Source organism: Podospora pseudoanserina, chromosome 6, assembly GCF_035222485.1.
Source record: "Podospora pseudoanserina strain CBS 124.78 chromosome 6, whole genome shotgun sequence".
NCBI classification, from domain to species: Eukaryota; Fungi; Ascomycota; class Sordariomycetes; order Sordariales; family Podosporaceae; genus Podospora; species Podospora pseudoanserina.
Genome location: NC_085925.1, coordinates 555728 through 571376, shown reverse-complemented (window position 1 = coordinate 571376; position 15649 = coordinate 555728). Strand labels below are relative to the sequence as shown.

Genomic DNA, 15649 nt, shown 5'->3' with positions numbered 1-15649 from the left:
AATACCTTGATCAAGCGGGGAACATGTTGAGCATGAAGACGGAAAGAATCATGGAATGTCGGGACAAAAATGGCAAGTGTACTTCATGTTTGCCTGCTGTCCCCGTGGGAAACTCCTGTTCCTCGAGGCATGAACACGGGAGACATCTCCCCAGAGAGAGGACCTGGAGACAGGTGTCCGGAGGCAGGAATCACCACAACAGTTCCAGAAATGCATAAAACCACAAAACCAGTCATAATCATGATGATATCAACACCAACCAACACCAACCCCCAATCCTCAGCCATACAACACCAAACAACCCCTTAACCCGCCCAAAAGCCAATGCTAACATACACCGTTGTAGTGTAAACAAACAGACCCCATTCATAAACATCATTACAGTCTCCTCTTTGCTGTTGATCATTCATTCCCTTTTCCAAGTTACCCAATCCCAAAAACACCGTCACAGCCTCATCATCTCCTGGTACAGTTACAGCCAGCCCGCCCTCGAAAGAGAAAAGAAAAACTCCAAAAAGATAAAATATTAAAACAACCACCACCACCTGTCCTTCTCACCTCGGAGTGGATCGAAAAGAAAAGAAAAAGAAAAAAAACAGATTAAGCAAAACTATCTTCAGCCTCCCCCCCTCTCCCTCTTCTTCTCCCCAGCACCACCCTGCTTCTCCCCTCCTCAACCAACCCCCTTCCAACAACTTCCTCCAAGCCCCATCCCCCCTCCTCCTTCTTCTCCCCACCCCCAACCTCCAACCCATCCAGCTTCCTCACACTCGGCACCCTCTCCGAAACCATAAACTCCCACAACCTCCTCCTCATAGCCGTATTCGAATCCAACCGCCCCCTGTACTCCCTATCCCTCTGCCGATCCTGCTCCGGCAACACAAACCTCCCCCCCTCATCCTTCTCCCCCTCCTTCCCCCCCTTCACAGCAACCACCAAATGATTATTATCCCGCTGCTGCAACGGCGCATAAAACCCCAACGTCACCAAATTATCCCTCACATCACACTCCCTCAACCACCTAAACCCACCCAGCACCTCCACCAGCTTGGCCGCATCCCCCAGCCGATTCCCGCTCATAAACAACCTCTTCAGCCGGGGGATATACCTCAACGGCCTAATCTCGCTCAGCGCGTTCATGTTCAGGTTCAACACCCTCAAATTCGGCATCAACATCCCAAAATCCTTTGGCAACTGCTCCAGCCCGCAATTCGCCACCTCCAACAGCTGCAGATTCAAAAAATCAACCTGCGGCTCAAACGTGTGGAGCGGGTTGCCCGAGAGGAATAACTTGCGGACTTCATACACGCGAGACAGCAAAAAGGGGAGGTCGAGCGGGGTGCTGGACCGCTGCTCGCGAAGAGACAGCGAGTCAATCCTCCTCGCGCGGGAGAACCCACTGATGCGAACGAGAAAATTCTTGTCTGCGTGGAGGAGGCGGAGGTGAGGCATCCTGGCGACGGAGAGGGAGGTGAGCTGGTTGTTGTTGAGATACAGATAACGAAGGGAGTGCATCGGGGTGTCGGAACCAGCAGAAAACGACTCGAGCTGGTTGCCTTCCAGATCAAGAGACGACAGAGCCGGGAGAGCGTCGAGGTTGTTGACAGTCTTGATCCTGTTCCCCTTCAAATCAAGATTTGTCAGTTGCGACAGGGTAGCCCCTTCGAAATCAACCTCCTCAATCTGATTCCCCCTCGCGCGAAGACTCTGAAGTCCACGATGATACTTGATCCCATCCAAACTCGTTAACTGATTATTGTCAGCCTTGATGCTCCGCAGGTGAACAAGCGTCCTCAGCGGCGTCAAGCTCGTCAACGCATTGTTCGAAACGTCAACATATTGCAGATTCATCAAATGCCCCCATGCCGTCAACCCCGAGAGCTGATTGTTGGCCATCCTCAAATGCAACACCGAAATCGGGATCCCGCTCAGGTTCCGGATGGCATTGTTGGAGACATCCAAGCTCTCAAGTTGCCCACAAAAGTCGTCCAGCGAGTGCAAACTATCAAGCTGCTTGTCGCGCAGTTCGAGCTCGCGCATGTCTTCCCAGTAAGGCTCAAACGGTTCCACCTCGGCAATCTTGTCCACCAGCTGGCGGGTGCTCATCGAGACGTGGCGTTTGGAAGGGCTGCCAGTCACTAAACGGTGGTCATTAACCACATAGCTCGCCTCGAGTGGCAACGTCTCCTCCGGACGATGAATGGTGAACTCCGACATGGGGCTGAGCGAAAACGTCCCGACATACTGGCTGATAATCGGCGTATTGTTCATGTCGGGAATCGGACACGTCGAAGGCCGAGCAGGAGTGACGACAATACTGACACTGCCGTGCCGTTCATCACCCTCATGAGCAACAACGCTGTTCTCCGGTACGATGCTGAGCTCCATCCCAGACGGACCGTTAGAACCGCCCTGGGCCTGGGCCTGGGCCTGCGCAGATTCCTCCTCGTGCTCATCAATCCTCGACACCGGCCTCGCCATAAGGGTCTGGCCCCGGAACGAAAGGTGCCTCGGCGGACCCCTCGAAGTGCTTCTCGACCTTGACGTCCGCCTCCTGGGAGTCGCCTGGATAGAAACGGTTTTCCTACCCCGTTTCAGCTGATCTAGAGCAACATCCTTGGCAATATCTTCAGCAACCTGCTCAATAACCCCGGATTCTTCCCACTCAAACTCATCCTCACCACCCGACAAATCCTGGATAACCTCTGCAATGGGCGAAGAGAAGCTGATCGTCAACCTCCTACGCTCCTTGAGAGCAGCCAAGTCCTCACTCAAACTAATCTTTGCCTCCCCTCTCGTCGGCGTCTTGAGATTCGCAAGATTTGTCTGGAGAGAGATAGTCGACCTCGGCCCGCGACTCGGTGTCTCCCCATTACCCATGCTCAGCCTCAAGGCCGCAGTGGCAGTCGCAATACTAGCACCACTCAAACCACTGACATCCGCCGAAGGGCCCCTCTTCGGGCTCTCTGGCGTCGTAGACCCTTGGTTGAACATTGTATCCGAACCGCTCTCCTTCCTGCCCGTCGCCAGCGCGAGGTTCTGCATCTCCATCGTGATATCAACCGACAAATCTGGTATCCCAGCAAAAGGATCATCCTCGCTCGCCTCCGACGGCAGAAAGTTTGACCTCGCCGAATTAGCCCTTGACCTCCTTCCCTGAAGAACCACAGGCGGCGGTGCCGGCGTTGGTGATGGTCTCTTTTTGATCCACACATTCCGTTGCCTATCCAACACCATATTCCCCACCCTGTCCGGAATCAAATGCAGGACACTCTCCGGCGCAATCGTCTTCCTCGCCTCCGATCCCCTTGAAGACCCTCTTGACGACTGAGTGGCATAGGTAGAATTCGTCCCAACAGACCCAGGATTGCTGGTCCCGTACGAAGCCGGCCCCTCATCCGTAAAAACATCCCCCTCCTGCCACTCGGGATTCCTCGAGATTCTCAAATTCGGCGGGTCGCTAATAACCCCCCCGTCATCATGATCAAACAGCGACGTCCTCGTCATCCCAGCATTAGCACTCCCATACGAAGCCTTGATCTGACTCGCCCTCTCCTCCATCTCCTCCCTCTCCCTCGCCGCCCGTAACGCCTCCAAGCTCAAATCCCTCGACCTCACCGAGCTAGCAATAACATCCCCCATCTCGCTCCCCTCCTCATACTTCTTCAACCTCTCCGCCAGTTCCGGATCCTCCTGCTTCGTCGGCCTCCTCGACAACGGCGGCCTCCCCTCTCGGCTCGGCGGTCGCGAAAAAGGCTCCTTGCTCGAAGCATAAGAACTCTCCCCGTCCATAACTGCCTGTGCATTCTCCCCCTCCGACTCCTCCAAGCTCGCCAGCCCGCTCGCCAACCCGGCCTTGCTCCGAATCATGGCCATAATCTTGTTCGCCTCATTGATAAAATCCTCCGTCCTAATCGATGGCTTCCTGTTTGTCGGCGGCTGCGCCCCTGAAGTAGGTGGATGTCCCCCCGCAGTACCCGGACGCGTGTTCCTGCTCGACCTCATCGGTGATCTCGTCGCCGCAGGGTCAATCTCGAGCAGTGGCGCGCGCTGCTGTGTCGAAGACCGTTGGTTCGGCGTCGGTGTCCTAGGCCGTCCCAACTCCTCCCCCGCCTTGCTAATCATCTCCACCTCCTCCGCCATCCTTTCTCCTTCCTCCTGTTGCTCCTCCTCCTCCTCCGACGATAACTGCTGCTGTTTCTGCTCCTGACTAGCCGCCCGCGCCTCCCTCCTCTGCTGATGCCTCAGTATCGCCTCCTGCATCTGTTGATGACTCATTTGCACCGCGTCAACTCCCGCGGTAGAATCTGCAGCAGAAGAATCGTCGTCATCATACGTCCCATAAGAAACATCAGACTTGTGCAGCGTCCTCCTCCTCTTGGGCGTCGGATCCTTCGATGGCGATGTCCTAGGACGTTTAATTTCCGACAACAGTCCCCCCCCTGTCCCTATAGTACTAACGTCTCTTCTCCGCCTGGGAGTGGAGATCCTGCTATCACCACCACCAAAAGGAAACGACGTCCTCTTACTCCTCTTGTATCTCCTACTCCCGCCACTGTACAACTCCCCCGCGCCCGAAAAAACACTCCGTCGCGTAGTAGCAGCAGCAGCAGCAGCAGTAGTAGTAGTAGAATAAGCCGAATTCACCGTCGTCGTCGCCGACTTTTGCCTTCTTCTCCTCGAAATCCTCAACAAATCATCTTCAATCTCCCAAGGCGAGCTCTCATCATCGTGGCTAGTAAAGTCGCCAAAAATCGGCGGACGCGACGACGCGCGGTGGTGGGTGGAGCCATTGTTGTCTTGATCATCCTCGTCAAGACCAGGGCTAGCAGGACCCCTGTTCTCCTTGTCCGCCTCTAGTCCGGATGCGTCCACCCCCCCAACGTGCGAAAACTCGTCTTGGAACTCGTACCCGTCCAGCTCCCCCTCGCCAAACCTGCTGACCCTGCTCTGGTCCTGCGCAATCGCAAAAGAATTGTCACTCGCCAATGGCTCCGCCTGAAACTGGCTCAGTCTCCTCAGCAGCGTCTGGTTGGTAAACGTGTCATACGGCTGAAACAGCTTCAACGGACTCGCAGTGCTAGGTGGCGGCACAGGAAGTAACCTCTGCGCCTTTTGCGGGCTTGGGTTAGGAGCAGAAGGATACTGAGGACTGTCAACCGGGATTTCAGCCGATTCATCCCACGGCTCTACCCTCACGGTAGGGAATTGCTTTGGCGTGCTGGCCTGGAGCGACTCCTCCGGGCAGAATTCCGAAGCATCATGCCCCGAACTCAGCCGGTGATGCCGAAAAGACCCCTCCGCCGACCGGCCACCGCGCTGGAAGTTGATGTACCCGCCCTGTCTCTCAAACTCCCTCGTGCTAGTAGTACCATTCTTTGACTTCCCATTCCCGTCTGACTGGCCATCCGCCTCGTCCTCCTCATCCGTACCCCCCGTGAGAAAACGTTGGTTCTGTCTCAACTTCTCCAACCGCTTCCGCAGCTCCTCAGGCGGTAATTCCGCAGGCCCAAACACCGTCTTCCCATTGCTAGCCTGGCGCCGCTCTATCAGGATCGGGCTAAAATCCTCATTCCTCACGTCGCTCCTGCCGCTGACCTTCCTCGAGTCCACCACCAACGAGTTCTGGTTCGAAACATCCGTCTGCGCAGTCGTCGTGGCCTGCTGCGTGCAGCTATCAGGTAACATGCTATTCTCCGAATCCCTACTCTGATCGAACGAGTCCTCCATTCGCCTCTGCCTCGCAGTAGTAAGTATTTGTGATATCCTCCCCACTGCTCCAGGGTGTTCCGGCAACTCCTGAACAGACTCCTCCGCCTGTGTCTCAACAGTCGACGACAACAAATCCCGCTGATACACCGGCGGACTAGACGGCAGCGTAAACCGCGAAGACCTCGGCTCAAACGACTCCTCCCTGCTGGCATTCCCCGTCGTAGGCGGCTTGAAAATATTCTCCAGCCCCTTCCCCGCAGAAGTAAACAAATCCGCCTGCTCCCCATACGACAAATCCCCATACACCAGCCGTCTCTTCCACTCCGGAGTCGACCCCCGCCTGTTGTTGACCGACGCTATCGACTTGTGCTGAACCACCGACCCGACCGTCGAGAGGGAATTCGAACGATCAGAGGAGAAGGAGGAGCGGCTGTCGGCCGTGCTCCGCCCGTTACTAAACTTGAGCTCTTGCGACAGCTTCGACGAGGGGCGGCGGGGACTGTAGTTAACATTTCGCTCGCCGAGGATGTTGCTGCTGTTCGCGGCGTTGTCGAGGTTCTTCCTGCTCAGTCGGGGGATTCGGCTCGGTGTCGTCGTCGTCGTCGTCGACTCTTTGGCTTTCCGTTGCGCGTCGGGGGAAGGTGCGGAGGAATGGGGGTCGGCCACGGACGCGTCCGATCCTGGTTGCGACACCCAATCCTCCGAGAGGGAGTCCAACCAGGCGTGCCCCATGGCTGACGGGGATGGGGAAATGGGGATTGGGATGGGCGTGGGTTGGGATGAAGGTTGTTTTTGTTTGTGCGTATGGTATTTGTCCTAGAATGATCATGAAGGCGTGGGGTCCCTGGAGATCAGATGGGAGAGAAAAAGTCGTGTGGGAATCTCCAGAGCTCAGCGTGTAAACGGCGGGGTATTCTGAAATAGCATTCGGCCGTCTTGAAAAGTGTTGGTAATATTGCGCCGTTTGCGATTAATCATGCGGCGGTGACAATGTCACGGAAAAAGATGGTGATTCTCGAATTGGGATTCTTTGCTGTAAAGGTATTTTGGGAATACCTGTGTAGTATGGAGTATGAATGCGCGACGTTGTGCCTTGGGAACATGCAAGACGTGACAGGCCAAAGTGATTCCATCCTGGCAATTCCCCTTCCTGCATCCGACATCTCTCAAACCCAAATGATCGCGTTTTTAGGTAAACACTGCTGCAGCTTCTGATTGGCTGCCCTTACGGCTTTTGCGCGTTGCTGTAGCAGCCGTGTGACATGGGCGGCGGGGGAGTCCGCGGGGCAAGGACCAAGCTTTTGGGAGATCGAGCGCGCTTTTCCAGAACGGGTTTAACGTGGTCTGCATAACATTTTTGATGGAATTGTCTGGACTTTGGGAGATATGGAATCAATCATGTATTCCGAATTTTACTACTTGAATTAGAATAACTCAAGAGACAAACAATATACTCAAGTGCATATTCTGCTTTCGCTGAGTTCTGTATCTGCCTAGGTACTGTACAATATCAGCAACGCCGTTGCGCCATACACAAGACTTTTTTATAATGAAAACAAGACCCGAGCTCCTTGTCAGACAGGGAACCGAGGGGGGTTTACAGAAACAGATGTAGTAGTTGGTGTAGTCGAAAGAAGGGTCCGTTCTGTGACGAAATATCAGTGTGGTTATCGACAAGCTCTCTCTACCCGAACAAGGGGCAATGGCGGCGGTATTAAACTGGGGTTGTCCAAAAGGTGATATTGTCTGAAGAAAAGGTGAGATGATGGGACATGCAATCAGTGCAGTAAGCCCGGGCAGTACGTGTGGTCTATTCTTGACTCGTTAGGGAAAGCTACAAAAGGACAAGAAGTAGGTAAACATACCGAGGAGGGTTCCTAAGCACGCAACAAATATGCCGTATTAGTGACTTAGATGGCCTTGACGCGAGAGAACAAACTGCTGTAGACCGCGTCTACAACAGGCGCAGCCGTGATCATTCTTCCGTCAAAGTACCGGCCGTTCAGACCCTTGATCGCATTCTCCCCGCCCTGGACCTTGTCAAATTTCAAGTAGATGTCGCCGGGAGAGTTGGGATCGAGGGAAATGTGGACAACGTGCCCATACTTCTCCTCAGCCTCCTGACGAACCTCTTCCTCCAGCTCCTTGGCCCAGTCCTCGCCTTCTTGCCTGCTGGGTGTTAGTAGGTAGTCTCTGACAGCTGGAAATGAAAGAATAACATACTCGGCAGGATCAAACATGTTGCGGAGAACCACACAGCGGCTGGCCATGTTGACGTTGATGGGGAGATTGGGCTTGATCTCAGTCTTGGGCTTGGCGACCTGTCGATCACTGGGGGCGCTGATAGGCTCGTCAGTTCGGGCCAGCTTCCTCATGAGGGCATCGCGGCTGTAGTTATTAAAGTTGACTCCGGCAACGTCGGTGTCATCCAAGGCACTTGCGCCCGTGCCCTTCTCGTTGTCCCTAGCACCAGCACGGTCAAAATTCGATGTCGGGGGGCCTCGGCCACCGGCACCAGAAAACGAGGATCCCTGGAACTGTTGGTTCTGGCCCTGGAATCTCTGCAGCAGGTTGGCGGTTGATTCGGGGGTAAACTTATCGTTTCCAAGTCCCACGCGAATCGGACGACCAGCAAGGTCAAACCCGTTCATCTTCTCGAGCGCCTCGCGGGCCTGAGTAGCATCGCGGAATCTGCCCGAGGTTAGCTACCTGTACAGGCTTCAGACACCATCACATAAGACAGGTACGTACTGAACAAATCCATAGCCTCGACTCCTTCCAGTGTCGTCTTTTTGCAACTGGACGAATTCGAGTTCGCCAAAGGGCTCGAATACATTCTGCAAATCCTGCTCGGTGATGCTGAAGTGGATATTGCCAACATAGAGACGATGGAAAGGGATGGAGTTGGGGTGGTTGCCGGTGGCATCCGGGTTGCGGACTTGTCGGTTCTTCTCAGCTTCGGTGAGCTGCACGATGACGGGAATACCTAGGAGCTTTTGACCTGTAAGCTGCAACGCGGCCTGAACGGAATCTTCGTTCTTGAACTCGACATAACCAACTCTGATGACAACCAGCGTATTAGCAATTTGGTCAACCATGGGGGATATGTCAGGGTGAGCAAAACTTACCCCTTCGAGCGGTTGCTCACACGGTCCTTCACGATCTGTGCTTCAGCAACGGGGCCAACCTTCTCGAAAAACTCCTTCAACTCCTTGGTGCGGAGACGGGCAGCGAGCTGTTGAACAAAAACGGTGCGACGATCGCGCTCGTCCTCGGTGAGGGGAGGGGGCGAGTCGCGGGGAGTGCTGGTCCGGCCACCGCGCCTGTCATCATCACGATGGCGACGGCGGTCATCGTCTCTGGGGCGATCGCGGTCGCGGCGGTCGTCTCCATGAGGTCGGTAGTAGCGGTTGGGGGAGCGGGAACGGGAGCGGCCACCACGGCGGCTTCCGCGATAGTAGTCGCCATCTCTGTGACGACGTGAGTCTCGGCGGTTCGAATCACGGCTTCGGCTACGGCGCCTACTCTTATGGCTGCCAGCGTCGCTTCTGGGAGTGTCTCTGCCGCTGGACGAAGCGCGATGGCGGCCGGCACTACGGTCGCGATCTCTGCGCTTCCTATCGCGGGGTTCCCTATCTCTGCCGCCATCGCGGTCCCGATCGTTTTCTCGGCGTTCGCTGCGGCTGCCATCCTGCGGGGAGTCGCCATTGGCCGTGGATTTGGTGTTCTGCTGCTCCTTGATGGTGGAGGCAGTCGAGTCGAGCAGTGCCTCTACGTCAAGGCCCGACATGTTGGCTGAGGAGGGAAATGGTCAGGCAATCAAGCTGTAAAATATTTTTCTCGGTTCTGGATGTCAAACCACACAGGAGGTCTCTCGGAGCTGGGTACAAAAAGGCTTGCAAATGAGACACTCAACCAAGTGAAATTGGTTGCTTGTGATGCAGGTTGGTTGGTTGGGACTGGCAAATTGTGACCGAGTTGGCTGACCAGAAGTGATTTGAGGGGCCAGAATTGGATAACCCGTCACGTGCAATTCACTGTGTCCACACGGTGTTTGTGGAGCGAGTTTATGCCATCCGATAAGGAGCGATAAGAGCCTGAAAATTCACTTGGTTGGAGCAGAGCGCATGTTGTACAAGCGGCAATTCTTAGGGTATTCTACAATGAATGTGACACCAATTAAGTGACTTCTGTCTACCATGAGCAGCGAAGCCTAATCCCACCGCCGACCTCCAATCCCTAGTCGTGAACCCCACCTCCCCCGATGAACCACCCTGACATGAATTATACCCAAAGCCTCCCTTCCCGGTGACTCCTTCCGCCATTAATGCATCACGGCCTGGCAGAGTTGTTATAGAACTGTATGTTCTGCCAGGCCTTGCTATTACAAAATATATGGTTGTTTACAAATGTATGTACAGCACAATCCAACTGGGTATGCCCATTTCCTTTGTGCGTGTCTGTCATGCCTCATCTTCCTCATCTGTCATTCAGCCGTGTAAAAAAGCCCTTGCAAAGGGTCTCAGTTGCTCTTCTTGCCGGGCTTGGCGCCCCTGAGCTCGGTGCCAAAGACCTTGTCCCAGAAGGGGCTGGTGACGCCGAAGCCGTTCTCGTAGTCAAGGAAGTGGTGCTCCAAGTGCAACTTCTTCAGCTGCTTGTACCAGAGAGGAAGGTTCTGGTGGTGCAGGAAGTAGTGCGTCAAGTCGTAGCAGATGTACCCGAAGATGCCACCGCAATAGACCGCAGTAGCCACGTTCCAATCCCAGTAAAAGATGGTGTGTGCCAACTTCCAGAAGGGAGTAGCAAGCACGGCGAAAAGTGCCGGGGGCATGACCAGCCGGTACTTGTCCATGGGCAGGTAGTGGTGGATGCCATGGAGGGTAAAATGCAGGGTGATGCCGACACGATTGTCGGGCAGCCATCTGGACAATCATGTCAGTTGAATGTTTTCAAAGGCAGTGTGGAAGAAAACTTACTCATCAAGATGAAACAAGAATCTGTGCAGAGTGTACTCGGCGATGGACCAGAAACCCAAGCCTCCAATGAAACAGGCCACCTCTCCCACAGCAGTCAGCCCACTGCTGGCAAGGTAGAGGCCATAAGTAACAGGCGGAAGCCAGAACACAGGAATCAACCACCAAGGCGTCTTGCTCAGAGGCTCAAGGAAGTTGCCAAAGAGTGGCGCAGAAGCACCGCCCTTGTAGTGGCGTGGTCTATGGACCTGGTCGAGGTAAAACTCCTTGCTGAAGCCACCGAACCACACTTGGGGAAAGAGTGGTCTGCTCAGGTCCAAGAACTTGTGTGTCTTGTAGTCACTGGTAATGTCGGTATCCTTGCTGAGATCCTCCTCACAGGACATACCCGTTCGGGGATGCACATAGGTGCCGTTGGCCTGTCCATTCGCCTTTGCCTTGCCGTTTGCGCTCGCGCCGTTGGAGGCATCCTCCAGAAACCCAACCAGAGAGTCGTCGAGAACCTCGTATGCCGCCTCGGAGTGCGCATGTGACGCCTCGTCTTTGAGGATATCGGTGATGTCCTTGCCAGCGTAGTCGAGGACCAGGTCACCGCCTCCCGGGTGGGCGTCGACAAAGTCAGTCACATCGTAGACATTCTTCCCGACCGTCACGTAGCACGACTTTTTGGTATTGTGCGACTCGACCTCGGCGAGGGCAAAGGTCGGTAGTGTTCGACCGGGCATGTTGACGGTGAGGTTGTGGTGTTTTCTTGTGTGGTTGTTGTTGTTATTCTCCAGTAACTGAAAAAAGAGACCAGGGTAACAACGAGGTTCGGGCTTCTCGGGGCCGCTAGAACACGACTCTATGGGGTCTTCGCTCGGCGACAACGGCGAGGCTAGAGTATCGAGCGACACCGGCTTTGGGCAAGAATGGGCAAAGCCAAAAACGATGAAGTGAAGCAAACAAAGATGTCGAGGTTTGGGAATTGGACAGAGGAAAGATCACAGGGGACAAAAAGGTCATGCAAAGGAACAGATAATGCAAGGGGCCCAGCGCTGTCGTTCGTCGCGGATTGGTGGATGACTTTTTTTCAGTTCAGGGGTCACACTAATCAAAAGACGCGAATGGCAGTCGGATACACACGCGCTGCTGCCAAATCCCATCGGCCATCGGATGACAGTGGCGTTACAACCGGTACTGTAATGCCGCCAAGCAGCCCTGGAGGCTGGGGGAAAACGGCTGATCCGGAGTCTTCGGGTCCTTTCAAGTCCTCTGAGAGCACATGTTGAAGCATCAAAAAGACCCAAACTCTGGTCCCGGGATCAGTCGACTGTCGAGTCACTGTCGAGAACTGATGGAAGGCTGGATGGGGGAACCACACACGGTGCGAAACAGACCGCTGCAAGGGGACCGTTGCGTGTAACTGTATAAGGCTGTGCCCCGTTAGCAAAATATGCAGCTACCCAAGTCTTCCAACCAGTTCGTTCAGTTATCCGGGTATGACGGCACATTCAATATCTTGGCACGAACTCGAACTCGGCCAAGATGGCGGGGCATATGCTTGGTTGCCCCTCCTTGTGTGGTAGGAACAAGCAGCTGAAGGGTGTTTTCTGACCGTGATTGTTTTGCAAGACAGATGGAAATATGGGATTCCTGGGTATGATGAGTACGGCAAGATGGGTTTAATCTGAGTAGTGTACCAAATAAGGAGCCAACGGTCTGCAACGGCGTTAGCCTATCTGACGGTTCTTTCTGTGCGGCGGTTGGCGACAAGGTGAGGATGTGACCAACGCCGTTTGGTTTGTTCGTTCGCTCTCGCTCTGAATCCCCGAATCTGACGTAAAGAATCCATGGCGGAGCTCTTTACTTGCTGCTTGGCAATTTTCCTACCAAGTTCAGCTCAGTCTCCCAACCCCAAGAGGCTGCCAGGTGTGCTATACCAACCATCTCTTCCTCTGATACTCTGAGAGTAATATATACTGAGTGTTTGAAGGCTCCAACCAGGTCAGTGGGTTCTATTTCAAGCCCAATCACGCCGTTTGGTGTGTGACGCAGAGGCGCAAGACCGGCTGGTTTTTCACCAGCTGCGGGCGCATTCGCAAAGTGCAACAGAAAAACAAGCGCCAAAATCGGCTGAGCTCCAAACAACGGAAAATTGACAACCCACAGAATCTGGATACTATCTCGATTTGGTGAACAATGGCGGGACTCAGGATAGGCTGGGGCAGCGCTCTGCTGGTCCTTGCTGTCATTCTTCTCGTTCTTCCCGGTCAGGCCGCCGCGTTTGGTGCTGGGAACATTCCCTCTATTGCCCAAGTTGAGGGGCATAACTGGAGACATGGAGGTACGTGAAGCTCTGTCTGTCGAAGCGTGATCATGACTGACCGTCACAACAGATATCGAGGACACACTCAAGGACATCGCTTTCTTGTATGGCAAAAAATGGACCACCATGATGGTTGGCCGTGTCTACTTTGGCAACTGGCTGAGAGACTATTCGCAAGCTGTTGATGTTGGCAGTTTGAAGGGCGTCAATGCCGCTACCATCAGAATTATTGTTTGGGTCCTCTCCTTCATGGCCAACGGCTATGCCACCGAGGAATTCGAGGTCACCGAAGAGCGCCTGGGATGCTATCGTCCTGAGGAGCATATTGACAACCCGAAGGACTACGCCGACAACCAGGATGCTCGTAAATATGACACCAGACTCCGAGGGCCTGTTGATCCCCGCGAGCTTGAAATCGATCCCCGTACTGGCATGAAGAACTACATCGCCAACGAGAGCGGCGGTTGGGCCACCAGCGCTGGTTATCTGAGATGGAGCTTTGCCCGCGCCATCCACTTTGGCCGTCTCTACACAAGTGGTATCACCCACAAGGGAAGGGAGTCTGATCTCTGCGAGGCCCTCAGATGTCTGGGCCAGGCTCTCCACTGCATGGAAGACTTCAGCGCTCACAGCAACTACTGCGAGCTTGCCCTCATCGAGCTCGGTTATCACAATGTGTTTGCCCATTGCGGTTCTTCTACCCAGATCAGCCTTAACGGCAAAAGAGTCTACCCCTTGGTAACCGGTACTTTCGGAGCCGTGGACTTTTTGCACTCTGTGCTTGGGTAAGCTTCCCGCCTCCCTCAACAAATGTAACTGGTTACTAACAACGTCTCACAGCGAGGCCACCGACCACTTCACCCAATCTGAAGTCGACGAGATCGACATCGCCCTCAAAGCCGCCGAGCAAAACAGCAACAGCTCCTCCGGCCAGCGCGGCTTCCTGGGCTCCGGCTCCTCCGGTCCTGACTTCATCTCCCTCGTCAGCCAGCTCCCCAGCGTGGGTGATGGCTTCGCCTCCCAGGCCAGAAGCCTCAAGGCCGCCTCGGCCGCCCAAGAGCAGCAAAACATGCAACAGCTCACCCGCGACAACGTCAACCAAGTCCCCGGCATGAACCCCAACTTTGACCCGGTCAAGGTCTCGGGACAGATCTACCCCATCCTCGAGTTCCGCGACAAGATCGTCCGCTCCATCAACAATATGATCTCCAAGATCCCCGGGCTGGAGTCTCTTTTGGAGAAAATCAGCGAGACGCTGACAGCGTTCATCCTGGGGCTCCTCGCTCCGTTCATCAGACCCATCATCCAGCAGGTCTCCAAGGTCTTGAAGGACGGGTCGACCGGTCTTATCGAGTCGAGCGCCAACGCCCAGCTAGAGCCGTGGAATAACCCCCGCTGCAACGACCCCACCCACTCGATGCTGTCAAAAGACCACTTTACCAACGTGCTCAACTCGTGCGCTGGGCGTGTTTCCGTCACAATAGTTCAATATGTCGTTCCGTAAGCCCCCCCATCCTCTCCCTTTTGTCTCTTACACAACCCTTGTCCCATTAGCCGGATCCTCTACGCCTTTGAAAACCCCGGCGTCCCCGTCGACGAAGTTTTGAACGACATCCTCCGCGCCTTCCACCACCCAGCCGCCCGCGACGAACGGGTTGAGATTCATCGCAACATGTTTGAGACTGTGCGCAAGTGGACGCAGGAGACGAAGCACAGGCACGAGCTCAACTCCCTTTTGTCTTCTGAATCGGTCAAGAATCACCATAACCACATCCTCGCGAGCAATTCCAGCAGTGGTTCCCGTAGTGTCTCAGCCCCTAGCCACGGAGGTAACGGTTGTGATCATGGTCACGGCCGTCCGGCGGGGTCGTTGTGGGAGCAGGTTAAGAAGCAGCAGGCTGATGCACGGTATTCGCCTCGGCCGGGGTCGTCTGGTGGTGGGTATGGGCAGAGGCCGGGGTCGAGTGGGTATGGGAGTGGTGGTGGGGGGTCTTATGGCAGGCCTAGTCCTCAGCCGGGGTATAGCGGTGGCGGTGGGCCGGGGGCATATCCGCCTCAGCAACAGCCGCAGTATGGTGGTGGTGGTTATGGTGGTCCGGGTGGTTACCAGCAGCCCCCGCCGCCGCATCATCATGGGCAGTATGGAGGTGGTTATCCTGGACAGCATCCGCCGCCGCCGCCTCAGGGAGGGGGGTATCCGGGGCAGCAGCCGCCTCAGTGGGGGGGTTATCAACGGTATTAAAGGGGTTGGTGATTGATGATGATATGGCGGTGTTAACGGTGGAAATGGGGGGGCAAAGATACCAGGGGAGGCAAATGTTTCAATGATGTTAGCAAATAATGATGGAGAATAGTTGCATCTATCCATCTGTCTTTTTGTGTTTCCTGTAAGAGGGGAGTTTCCTGTATGTGTTTTAGAAAGTAGAATGAAATGAACTGCCATGTCATGAACAACGCCTTCTGTTGTGGTTTTTTCTCTTGCCCTTCTTTGTGACTCAGGTATATTGATGAGAATTCGTTTGGGACCCCCCTCTAGCCACCTAACTCCCTAACCCTGAAAAGAAAATCTAAAAATCTAAAAATCCAACAATTTGTTCCGACTTCCAAAGTGGTTTTGATGTTACTCGCATCGCTTTCCCGAAAGCCCAACATATAT

General features: G+C 54.6%; 4 protein-coding genes across 4 annotated transcripts; 1 reads left to right on the top strand and 3 right to left on the bottom strand.

Annotated features, from left to right (window-relative positions):
• Window positions 1-600: 600 nt before the first annotated feature.
• Window positions 601-6444, bottom strand: NUD1 (the record flags this gene model as incomplete). The annotated part of the gene is made up of 1 exon (XM_062948950.1): window positions 601-6444. One exon carries the CDS (start codon window positions 6442-6444, stop codon window positions 601-603), a length of 5844 nt encoding a protein of 1947 aa, XP_062797165.1.
• A 647-nt stretch (window positions 6445-7091) lies between these two features.
• On the bottom strand, window positions 7092-9502 carry rsd1 (Phosphatidylinositol-3-phosphatase SAC1; the record flags this gene model as incomplete). The annotated part of the gene is made up of 5 exons (XM_062948949.1): window positions 7092-7522; window positions 7578-7881; window positions 7936-8403; window positions 8464-8772; window positions 8841-9502. 4 exons carry the CDS (start codon window positions 9500-9502, stop codon window positions 7623-7625), a joined length of 1698 nt encoding a protein of 565 aa, XP_062797164.1. The 3' UTR covers window positions 7092-7522; window positions 7578-7622.
• A 732-nt stretch (window positions 9503-10234) lies between these two features.
• SCS7 (fatty acid alpha-hydroxylase) lies at window positions 10235-12420 on the bottom strand (the record flags this gene model as incomplete). Its single annotated transcript, XM_062948948.1, has 2 exons — window positions 10689-12420; window positions 10235-10634 (listed from the first exon to the last, which is right to left on the bottom strand). Exons 1-2 carry the CDS (start codon window positions 11408-11410, stop codon window positions 10235-10237), a joined length of 1122 nt encoding a protein of 373 aa, XP_062797163.1. The 5' UTR covers window positions 11411-12420.
• Window positions 12076-15469, top strand: HCH (Glycine-rich signal peptide). Its single transcript, XM_062948947.1, has 5 exons — window positions 12076-12671; window positions 12837-13011; window positions 13064-13778; window positions 13834-14493; window positions 14548-15469. Exons 2-5 carry the CDS (start codon window positions 12867-12869, stop codon window positions 15233-15235), a joined length of 2208 nt encoding a protein of 735 aa, XP_062797162.1. The 5' UTR covers window positions 12076-12671; window positions 12837-12866; the 3' UTR covers window positions 15236-15469.
• The last annotated feature ends 180 nt before the right edge of the window (window positions 15470-15649 follow it).

Excerpts from the sequence above, each read along its gene's own strand:
- HCH (XM_062948947.1), top strand. The coding sequence starts at position 12,867 with ATGGCGGGACTCAGGATAGGCTGGGGCAGCGCTCTGCTGGTCCTTGCT. Across the intron at positions 13,779-13,833 it reads TTTTTGCACTCTGTGCTTGG|CGAGGCCACCGACCACTTCA; the intron begins GTAAGCTTCCCG and ends AACGTCTCACAG. Across the intron at positions 14,494-14,547 it reads ATAGTTCAATATGTCGTTCC|CCGGATCCTCTACGCCTTTG; the intron begins GTAAGCCCCCCC and ends TTGTCCCATTAG.